The sequence below is a fragment of the Molothrus ater genome, chromosome 1, assembly GCF_012460135.2.
Source record: "Molothrus ater isolate BHLD 08-10-18 breed brown headed cowbird chromosome 1, BPBGC_Mater_1.1, whole genome shotgun sequence".
Taxonomy (NCBI): Eukaryota; Metazoa; Chordata; class Aves; order Passeriformes; family Icteridae; genus Molothrus; species Molothrus ater.
The window spans coordinates 145,133,476-145,145,500 of NC_050478.2; the positions used below are offsets into that span (position 1 = coordinate 145,133,476).

Here is a 12,025-nt window from a genome sequence, read left to right on the forward strand (position 1 = left end):
GGCTTTGTTGCAGAAAGTTTGGTTCATGCACACAAGAAAGTATTTTATCTGAATAAAAATTATTTCAATGTTAACAAAAAAATATGATTTGCATGAAAATGAATCAGACCCCATGGTATATGGTAAACTCTTTGACTCTCTGCTACAAGATGGGATATTTAAACTATATCCTGACTTTTGAAATTTTAACCCATGAAAGGAGTTTCACACTCATATTCTAGTGACTTGTATCTCAGTAGTATCTTTTGAATTTTAAATTGCCCTTGAAAATTTCTGAGCTTCTTAGAAATTTAATAAAGAAACCAGGAAAGGAACTCTTGTTAGGAGCACATTCGTTCACGTATAACAGAAGACTTTTAAATTATGCATGTGAATACATTTTAAAAGAATCATACTGAAAATACTTACCGATTTTTGGAATTAAGTTATTCTGAAGATAGAGAATTTTTAAATCTCGACACCATTTGTCAAGATGCTCTAGCTTTTCTATTTCCTGCTGATGTAAAGAGATTTCTTCCAGTGAAAAAATTTCACAGTTGTTATGTTCTGCTCGTCTTCTAACAAGATCTTCAGTGACTGAAAGAAACATTAGATGTCATATTTCCCTTTAATCATTTTCTGCCATTTGACTTATGAGCAAATTATAAAATCATTAAAATATTTTGTTCCACCATACCAAATTGCCCAGTAGAAATGACAACAAAAATAAAATCTGGCAGAAAAGATATCAAGATATCAAGTAACTTCGACCCACTCTGCCACAGTAAACAATCACATCACCTATAACATTTGCAAAGATCCATATGAAAACTGCTGAGTCTTCCATAAGAATGTGATACAACCCTTGCAGAAATTAATCCAGCAGCCACTATTTTCAGCATAGCTTGGGTTGCAGATTGATTCATGTAGACAAGTAGTGGAGTGTTTTATGCTGTTTTATTTCCAGATGCCAGATGTTCACATCTAAGACAGCAGCAAGGGGTGGGGGGGAAGCAAACTACAGTGTGTCATCATATTCTTCCAGCAGCACAGTGTGCACAGAAATAAGCAGGATAAATGCTGAAAGTGGGCAGATATTTTTTATGCCATAACTAACTCATGCTTATAAATGTTTATGTTAGAATGAAATGTATGCCTGCTATTTCTTAGGCACTACCAGCTCATCAGAGCCAGCAAGGGAGTTTCAGTGGCTGAAAAACACCAGAGACCTGGGTTCAGTTATCATGTTGTAATATTGAATGCCAGGCAGTCCCTCAAACACAGAAAAGGCTCTGTATCATGAAGGTAAAGAAATTCTACAAGAGCCTGTGCTCACTCCTGAGCTAGATAATAGAGCTTTGTTTCCAGCACACTGCACCAAAAAGTGCCAGCATTTTCCTCCCCTTGACAAGCACTGGACTATAGGGAAGTTCTGAGGAAAAACACAGGGTTTTATCAAGTTAGCACAGGTATTTTCATGATTTTTAATGCTGAAAAAAAAGACAAAAAGGCCTTACAAAAAAGACCTGAAGAACAGCAAGTAAAAAGAAAAAAATATATAAAGATCTGTGAAAAGAAACTGTTCCTACCGTGCATTAATTAAAAGTACTCTTTACTTCTTTGTCTCAGGGAGCTTTTGTGAAATTATCCAGCTTTATTAGGGGTCCTGGAATGGCTGCACACATTCCCATGGACCAGCAAACTAAGTACCAATACAGCCCAAACTCTCATGTGTCTGTACAGCTCCTCTATCTGCAGTGCTCAGGACAGGGGTGAAACTGGTTGTATTTATATTATTTATAAATGTCCAGGGTTAAATCTCCCTTCTGCTCAAAAAGAGTTTCACCTGACAGAACTAATTTACAGAATTAAATGTGGAGATACAGATATTGGTTGAAGGGGGGAACCTATCTGCATATAAATCATATTGGGAAAGGTGTCTTTGTCTCTTTTAACCACATTGAGCAGGTTTATTGCATGTGAACAATCATCTTCCCTCCCACTTGAACTTGATTAAAGTAAGAGATAAAAGAGAAAAAAAGTCAATAATTGTAACTGAATACTTCAGTCTTCACAGTAAATATGAAAAAACACTGACATTTTATTAAGTTACTTGGCAAATCTGCTGGAAATTGAAAGAAAAAAAAAAGTCTGCTTACTACTATGTTTGGTTGCAGATTTTACAGTGCCACTATTACCAGGTAATTTTGAGCAGGAAAACAATACTCCCCAATCTGCATATATACACACTGGTGATATGAAAAATGCATATTTTATGATTGGCTTTTCTCAAATATTAAAATGAATATTATATGTGTTATGTTAGAAAGTAATGCTGTATTAATTTTCTTTAGTGTGTTAAATATAGTTCTAGGTTATAACATAATGTTAAAATAGAAACTATGCTATGGAAGATACTTTTTTTTAAGAGAGGGCTCGCACCAAGATAGCAGCCACAGGACACCTGAATCTGTAAGATAAAGAGAATTTATTGCCCCATTATCAGAAGAAATGAACTTTTTCCTGCCTCACTCAGCCATTAGAATCCTAAGACACCGGGAAGGGAAGGGAAGGGAAGAATTTGACACTGACCAGACAGAATCCTGTGTTTGAATGGAATTTATGCATCATGTATGAGGTGTATGAATATGCAACAGGCTGTTGTTGTTAAGGGTTAATCCTCTGTTAATGTGGGTCCTTTTTCGGGCTTATGTTGCCCAGAAAATGTCCCCGGACATCTGTTAACTCTTTGTTTCTACTGTCTCATATTGTCCTAATCCAAATTGACCAAATTTTTATTCCTCTAATTATATTCCTATTTTCCTAACCATTTTATTACTATTAAACTTTTAACATGCTTTAAAAACAAGTGATAGGTGTTTCTCACAGGTGGCAATATTATGTTCTATACCCTTTATACAAAAAGAAGTCATACAAACTATTCCTGAAAGTTTAATTAGAGCCCAATTTCCATTTACTGATGAAAATTGAAATTATTTTTGCAGCAATTCTGCAAAAATGTCCACTTTCATTAACAGATGAGTTGCAAAGCAGAGACAGTCTTTCACAATAGAAGCTACAGTGAAGCTTTAGAAACCTAATTTGACATCCTCTTGTAGGGAGCTGCCTGAACATTTGACATTTTGTGTAAGATCTAGTTCATTGAAGAGGAATGAAGGAAACAAGCTTGCAAGAGAAAACAAATATTACATAAAATTTTAAATAACAGCATCTCCAGGACATTGACAAACACACTGAACTCACTAAAAAGTTCATTAACCAGATTTTCTGGTGGTGTGTGCAGTAATAGGAGACTGGATCAGCAACCTGAGAGTTCACAGCTACTCCCAGGTTCCCATGAACACAGGAGGAAAGGAGGGAAGGCATCAATCAAGTGGAGAGAACAGATCTTGTTCTAATGCCTGGGCTTCCAAAAATTACACATTTTACTCAAGAAAAGAAGCAGAAATGAAGGATAACAGTAAAGAAATTGAAAGAATAAGCAGATGGACAGCTGCAGGTGTATCAGGAGATGGTGGGGGAAGCTGCATTTCAGAAAAGTGAAGTATGCCACCATTACTTTTAGACTCAAATTCATGCTGTGCTGTTCAGGAGATAAAGTCATTCTCCTTCAGGCAGTGCCTGCTCCAAGAGGGCATCTGCCAGCTTCCTGCAGGGAGAAGGAGCTCCTGTCCAAAGCACTGTGTCAGCCCAGCATGGGACTGGCAGTCCAGTGATAATATGCAATCAAAACAGATTACAAGAAAAATCACACAGGAAGGGAACTCCTCTTTCATGAGTAAAAGGTGTGGGCACTAAGTCTTCTGGATCATACTGCTCTACCTGTAAAATATGATCAATTCATAAGTAACAGTATAGAGTGTTTTACCTCATTTGGGGTTTTCCACATCTGACAGACCCAGGCTCTGACATGAGCCATCCGATCCAGCAGCCCCCCTTGCCGGGGCTGCCCCACCAAGGAGGGGTCCCCAGCAGGGCCACCCGGTCCCCACTGCTGGCCCTCTCAGGGCTGCTTTGGGAGGCAAGGAACACCTGTGCCTCTCGTGGTGAGATAAAATGGGGGTTACGGCCAGGGAAGAGGAAAATCTGACAATTATCCAAGGGAGGCAGGAGGGCAGGGGGCTGCCAGGGGACTGTGGGGGTGGTGGGGAAGGGAGACAACTGTGGCGAGAGGGAACGTGAACCAGAGAATTGTTTAGATTGGAAAATACCTTTAAGATCATCTAGTATAACCCAGCACTGCCAAACCCACCACGAAACCATGCTCCTAAATGTCACATCTGCGTGAGTTTTAAATAACTCCAGGCGTATTGACTCCACCAGCTCCCCGCTCAGCCTGTTCCAGCGCTTGAAAACCCCTTCCATAAACAAATTTTTCCCAACACTAAGCTAAACCTCCCCTGGCACAACTTGAGGCCATCTCTTGCCCTGTCACACGGGAGAAGAGGGCGGCCGCCCCTTGACCACAGCCTCCTTTCAGGGAGTTGTAGGGAGCGATGAGGTCGCCCCTAAGCCCCCAGGCTGAACACCCCCATCTCCCTCAGCCGCTCCTCATCGGACTTGTGCTCCAGCCCCTTCCCCAGCTTTGTCGCCCTTCTCGGACACGAAGGAGGCGCGCAGGGAGCGGGGCCCGTCCTGGAGAGGAGGGCAGGGCCCGGGGAGGGGAGGGAAGCGGCGCTCTCCGACACTCACTGCGCACCATGGCCGCCCTCAGGCGCCGCCGCCATTGCCGGCCGCGCCGCGCTGCCACAGCAACGGCCCCGGGCGGCGGCGCTGAGGCGGATCCCGGCCCTGCCCTCCCTCGGCGGGCGGAGATCAGGGAGCTCTCCTCAGGCATAAATCTCACGTCTCGTCCTTTGCATGGCGCTTCTGTCCTCCTCCTGCGGATCCGTCATCTAGTTCGCCTCACACATTTTGGGCTGAAAGCTTGTTTTCCGTTGTTTGTGAAAGCAGCCTGTTCCAGTGATTCACAGTCTTGTACAATTTTAGCATCGTAGAACAGTTTAGGTTGGAAAAGACCTGTAAGATCACCAAGTCCACCCGTTAACCTGACGCTGCCAAGTCATTATGAAAAACGCCAATCACTTGGGTTTTTTTTAAATTTTAAAAGTTTAATAGTAATTAAATGGTTAAAAAAATAATAATACCATTAGAGTAATAATAATTTGGACAATTTGAATTAGGACAATATGAGACAATAGAGACAGATAGTTACGGACCTCCGGGTACCTTTTTCTGGGCAGCACAAGGCCGAAAAAGGACACCCGTTAACAGAGGATTAACCCTTAAAAACAACAGCCTGTTACATATTCATACACTGCATCCATGATGCATAAATTCCATTCAAATACAAGATTCTGCCTGGTCATCGTCAACTTCTTCCTCTGAATCCTACCAGCGCCTTCGAAATGGGAAGAAGTTCATTTCTTCTGATAAGAGGACAATAAATTCTTTTTCTCTGAAAGATTTGGTGTCTTGTGGCTGCTATTACACTGCAAGTCCTTTCTTTAAAAGAAGTATATTACATAGTATATTTTCTATTTTAACATTTTTTATAACTTAAAACTATATTTAACATACTACTTAAGAGAATTAATACAGCATTACTTTCTAACACAACACATATAATATTCATTTTAATATTTGTGAAAAGCCAATCATAAAATACGCATTTTTTACATCCCTAAACCATGTCCCCCAGTGCCAGGGCTACACCTCTTCCAGATTTTTCCAGGATTGGCAACTCCACCACTTCCCTGCAGAGCCTGTTCAATTCTGGATCACAACCAGCATCGAATCAAAGTGGTGGCATCAGGAAAGTCATTCTGTATTTCCTACCTGTCTTCATTAACCTAAAGGTTTAATCAAACTGAAGGGTCATCTTCCACTAAGAAGAAATTCACCTATAAATTTAAACAAGGCAGTAGGAATTTTCACAATGATCAAATTCATTTATTTAGCCGTTTACCTCTGATGTAAATGCAGCTCCCCACAGCCACTCTGCAGGTTTCTATCTATACTGCAGATTAGAGGAGTATGAAGGTGCCATTGAATTAAGGCTCCTGAGATTTGTGGAGATGATGAGACACAAAGGAGCAGAAGTAGTTTATGCACTTTGACTCCATAGTATTTGTCCTGGCCTATCTGACTGGATAAGTAACAACTCCACTCAGAGGACAGCGAGGTTTACACAGATGTTTGGATGTGGCCCAGGGCCCCTGCACAGAATCACAGACATTGAAGAAGGACCACTAATCCTCCTACCTACACATTTATATCAAATTGCAGGCCTCTTCAAATAATAATTATTTGCTATTTTACTTGGGAACAGAACTCACAATCAAAGTATTAACTTCAAACAAGGAAAAAATCTTGTTTTCGCTGTGTACAGTATTTTAAACCCTATGTTTACATTGTATTATATTGAAATGCCTATGTTATTTGGTTAAGCTAAAGTCAAAGGGGTGAAAGTGTTCTTCCTTTTTTCAGGTATTCTGGATGATAATTCTGAAGAAAGGAATATAAAATCTGCAATTAATTAAATTATCAAATAAGTGAGTTGACTTGATGAGTGGGTTGACTTGGCAGAATGCCAGTGGCCACCAGCTTTTTTTTTTTTTTTTCTCACTTCCCAGCCTCAACAGAAGATGGGGAGAAAATATGATAAGAAGCTCATGGATTGAGATAAGGGCAGGGACATCAAACAACAATTACCATCATGGGCAAAATGGATTCAGTTTGGGGATATTAATTTAACTTTTGCCAATTAAACAGAGTAGGATAGAGAGACATAATGACAAATCTAAATCCACTCTCCTTTTATTTTTCCTTTCTCCCCAGCTCAACTTCACTCCACATCCTTGTACCTCGATGTCCTGAGTTAAGCCACAGTTTGTTTTAATCAGTACATACATAGGTCCTGTTTGACAAATTCTAGTTCAGCTGCAGGACTTCTTCTTCAAGCCGGTAACTTCTCAGTTGTGATGAGCACAAAAGTAGAATTCTCTGTACACCAGTGACTGAAAAGCTCTCAGAATGTGTTTGATTTTCTCTTGTGAAGAACAGGGTTTTTTGTGACTCAGGGCTAAATTACTTAGGAAGACAGTAAGCAGCCCTTTGGAGCATGTTTGCAACACACTGGTCCTCACCTGGTGGTCAGGCACACACAGGGCAAAGCTAGGTGCTGAAGTATGTTGTGTTCTTTATTTTCACACCGTTGTTTTTTTTCTTTTTTAAATTATGTACCGAGAGTTTTCAGCAGCACAAGCCTGAAATCCTAGCATGAAGCAATGTACGTGCCAGACATAATGTAAATAACCACATTACAAACAGGACATTGGAGATGAGAAGGAAGAAAAAGTCACCTCTGGCATGCCTGTCATGAAGAAATTCAGTTTACCATTTTAATATATTACAACTTTATTGTTTTAATGTGTAAAACAATGCAATATGTATTTCTATGTAATGACAAAAACGAGCTTTATAGCATTATTATTACAATGCTAGCATTTATAGCATTATTAATACAGAAATATTTTGAACATGTCTTGACTTTGTCCATATACACAATCATGTAAGGTGCTCTAACCCCAGAAAATTGATATCCATGGACAAAGCTGTTGAAATGCTGCAGCTTAGAGTCTCAGCTGGTGTAAATCAGCTGATTGATACCCACTCAGAATTTAAACCTATGTGTTTTTATTTATTTCCTATTGAATTACCATTTTTCAAATATTATTTTTTATTTTATTTTTCTATGATGCTAGGTAACGTAGTCACCAGTGCAAAACAAGGCTTTATGTTTGCACTAAAGTACCAAAAAACCCTCCCCCAAAGAGCACACAATCTGCAGGGCAGGACATGAACTCACAAATAAGAAATTCACTGAGAAATATATGCAATTTCTAACAATAACAATCTTCAGTACTGAAACACACTCTCAAATACAAGAAGAGATGAGAACAGGAACAACTTTACTGATATAGAAATGCCAGAGATAGAGGGGAAAAAAAGCAGAGTGAGAAACCATGAAAAAGGAAACAATATAAATGAAGTAACAGTTTTGCTTGGTGTATATAGAAATGTGCAAAGAGGTTTACAAAATAGTGCAGCCCATTCATAAAAATGTACATCAAAATGCAGATTTTGAAGAAGTGGACTAAGTGGTCATAACCTGTACTCTGTACCATGTAATTTATTCCATATAACTCAAATAAAATATGTTAATCTTTCTATGAGTAATGCTTTCAGGATAACTGCAAACCAGACTTGCTCACAGACTAGGAACATTAAAAATTAAGGAATGGCATCAATATTATCATCTTCCACATGAACATTCTCCCTATAAAGTACTACATGATATATACTCATGAATGACCCTGAAATTCAGCTGAACACAGCTGAAGTAAGAGATAAGACAAGGTGTAATGATAAAGATAATATATATTAAAAAAGCAATCAATTGTGTGAAAAAATACACAGGGGGGTATAAATCTACATCTCAACACTTCTCTTTGATTCTTTTCTCTAAATAAGGTGCTATATTAAAGGGGAATAAACATTTAATCACTGGGGACAAAAAAACCCATAAAATTCTAGTTGTTTTCTCTGTTAGTATATCTGTCAGTTAATCACTAATAATAAATGGTTTTACTCTGAGAGAATTATATTCCACAGTTATCCTAGGCTTGATACTGTAGTTACCAGAAGCTGCAAATACTCATTACCTCTGAAAGTCTGGATTTACATATTTAGGTTGGAATTTTTTTTTCAGTTTTTCATCAGAAAAATCCTGGCTTCAATTTTTTTTATCCAATAGGAAGAAACATATGGTTGTTCCTCTTTTCAGAGAAAAAAGATGAGGCATGAGGTTTTTATGTCCATAGGAGTAGTCAAAGCCAACCATTCTGGTAACTGACTAGAACTTTGTTAATTCAACATCCACAAATATCAGGGAAATCAGATCTTAATAGATCCTGAGCATTTTATTTTTAGCTCTTGAACTCCAGTTGAGAAATTGTCCCAGGAGTTCCCTCACTCCAGATCAGAAGGATTCTAGTTTATAGTTTGTATTTTTTAATAGACAGATTATAGGAATTTATTGTAGACCTTTTTTTTTTTCAATCTCAATCAGATTTTTCTTTGATAGTTTACAGTGAACTCTTCTTTCTAGTTTTCAGCATAATTGCTTTGATGACTGCAGGGTAATTGCAGTCTTAGACTTTTCTCTCAGAATGGGATTTAAATTTCCAGATTATTATTTCAAGATATGATTATTTAAACACTAAAAATCTTTATAATCCTTTAGTTTTAAAATTATTTTAGTAATGGACTTTTTACAATAGGCATAAAATAGGTAACAAAATATTTACATGTTTTACATAGTGATGTTTACTCTCAGTTGTCTCTGTACTTTAAAAAAAGAAGAGGAATCATTTAACACTTACAGTATTATTGAAGTGCATTCACTACAAGTAAATATGAGGATGAGTATAATAAATACTGTTTTAGTTACATAATAGATCAGTTATCACAGATACTCAGCCACTATCCAAACACATTATCTTTGATAGCATGTTGTAACAAGAAATTAATACATAAAATATGAGATTACATCATTTTTATAAGAAAAATATTTCATGGGAATTACAAAACACTTTTCATTATTGATATAAGATACTACAGATATAGCACTTCTTTGTGTGATTTCTTTCAGGAAAGAAATAAGAAGAACAAAGGCCTTACTCACATTTGACCAGAAGAAAAATAAAGCTAAAATTAATTGTGTTTTGGAGGAAGAATACTATCAAACCTGGGGGTTTTTCTCCCACATGAATGCGTAACCATGACCATAAAGAGGTATCCAGAAGTTTGATGCTAAAGAGATGATGAAAATAAATTGGAGGAGGAGGAAAAATGAAAACTGTTATTGAACTCATTTCAAAATGCACAGAAGTAACAACTCTGCTTTTAAATTTTTAAGTAAAGGAGTGCAAGAGACAAGCATGTTTTGAACTGTGGAAGGTCCTGTCTTGCAGTACCCTGTGTCAGTCTGTGTTTAGTTTAGTCCTGCCACAGAACAAGTGCCAAGTTCTCTACTCCATCCTGTTGCACCTGCTTTGGTTAACACTGACAGTGGCTTTCAAAACCAGAGGAAGCTTTCAAGCTCTGGTGTTTCAGCCCTTTTATAAACTTTAAGAAGTGCCACATGTGGCATCTCCAGCTTGGCATGCTGTGAGTAGGACATTTTGTCACCATAGGCAAAGTGATCAAATGCCTAACTCCTTTCTAAAATGCTTTGTTCTCAGGATTAACACCCTCCTTCTAAGAGCTGAAAGAAAGGTTTTCCAGGTTGTGTCTGCAGCTGTGCTGATGCCTTTAGATCTCAAAAGCTGAACTGCACTCAACCAGGAAACTGATGAAGAAGGCTGTTCTAGCCACACTGTAAGGAACACAAACTGGGCACAGCTCCACTTGGTTCCTTCTTTTCATTTTTAACTGTACAAAGTAAAGACATAAAGGAAATAACAGAGCCAGGACTGGGATGACCAACTCCAAGCACAAATAAATCAGTGCTCTTCTTTTAAGGGTTTGAGCTGCAGCGAGGCTTAGAAATGCTTGATAAACAGAAACTGGAGTGTGAGGATGAAGAAAAAGAATAGGGAATAGAAGAATGTCTACATTTTTTTTACATATTCTGGACAAATTCATGTTGATGCTGCTTCACTGCTTTGGTGGAATGCAACCAGCGCAGAGCAGCACAGCACCTGGTCCTGCTGTTCAGTTCACACTTGGGAAAAGGAAGGCTTGTTTTGCCTGTTACTGAAAAACGTGTTTTCTCTGGGCTGAAGCACAGCAATTGTTAACAGCTTACACTATTTAGACACTGCTGCCAGACAACAGAAAGAAAATATACAATCCAAAAGGAATTTTAGACATCAAATGGAATAATTTGCAGTGAAAACTGGCAAGGGTCCTGTTTTCATTAAAACCTTCTTTTAATGAAAAGTCCATGGAACCTTTCTGATATGTTTGGACCCTGTTCCATAATAGGACTCATTGCCCAAAAAAATATGGAATTCTTTCTAAACTTAAATATGTACTCACCAATTGTTCTTTATTTCTTATTATTGTCTGTGGGGAAAAAAAAGAAGAATACATTTTTGTATGTCTTGATTTAAATCACAGTTTCTTATAATTATTATATATTATCAGTAGGTCCTGTTTGACAAATTCAGCTAAGCTGCAGGACTACTTGTTTGAGCAGGTAACTTCTCACTTATGATGAGCATAAAAGAGGCATTCTCTGTATACCTGCTGCTGAAGAGCTCTCAGAGTGTGTTTTTCTCTTGTGAAGAACAGCTTTGTTATGACTCAGGGCTAAGCTATTCAGGAAGAGGGAAAGCAGCTCTTTGGGGCATGTGCTTGCAACACACTGGTCCTGACCTGGTGGCTTTGGTAAAAACAAAGTTTTAGGGACTAGATACATAGCAACAAACTGACACATCATCTGTCAGAAAGTGGGACTGTCATTGCATTGGGGCTGTCCAGGTTGTGCCTTGCTGCTTCTCACTTCCAACATACCCGATTCAAAGGCCAGATTGTCTTGGTGCCCTTGGCATACACTGATCTCCTGAACCCTAACAGCTTCAGAAACAAAAATGATCCTCTTGAGCTTCACTTTCAGCCCATAAAAATTCAGATGAGCCCAAACTTTTTAGTCTTATAAGCATTTTGTATTTTAGACATTTAGAATGTTGTGGTGAAAAAAAGGTGAAAGAGTGGTAATTCATAAATCCAGCACATCCATAATTGCTTTCAGCATGAAGGTCTATGTATGAGCTAATGGTGCATTGGGTTAGAGAGGCCAAATTATATCAATTCTGTAGTCCCTGGAAGATGGTGATGTGGCAAGCATCACAATTAGCTGGTTTTATTTTTTCCAGTTAAAAAAAAAAGGCTAGGTCTGGTGGCCTGGGAGCAGACTACAGTGCGAGGCTTGAAAGTGCACCTCTAGAATCTTAAA

The 12,025-nt window shown here is 38.4% G+C and overlaps 1 protein-coding gene across 3 annotated transcripts in view; it reads right to left on the reverse strand.

Annotated features, from left to right (window-relative positions):
* The window catches only part of DNAAF11 (dynein axonemal assembly factor 11), a 50,769-nt gene that overhangs the window by 30,901 nt on the left and 7,843 nt on the right, over nt 1-12,025 (reverse strand). The window contains exons 1-2 of one of the 3 annotated variants that reach the window (XM_036406440.2): nt 4,693-4,803; nt 409-576 (exon numbers count right to left, since the gene is read on the reverse strand). In XM_036406440.2, the coding sequence (XP_036262333.1) occupies nt 409-576; nt 4,693-4,702 (178 nt within the window). In that variant the 5' untranslated portion in view covers nt 4,703-4,803. Of the gene's footprint in view, nt 1-408; nt 577-4,692; nt 4,804-12,025 lie in introns of those variants that run through there. The other 2 variants (XM_036406444.2, XM_054514534.1) reach the window with 2 other exon arrangements.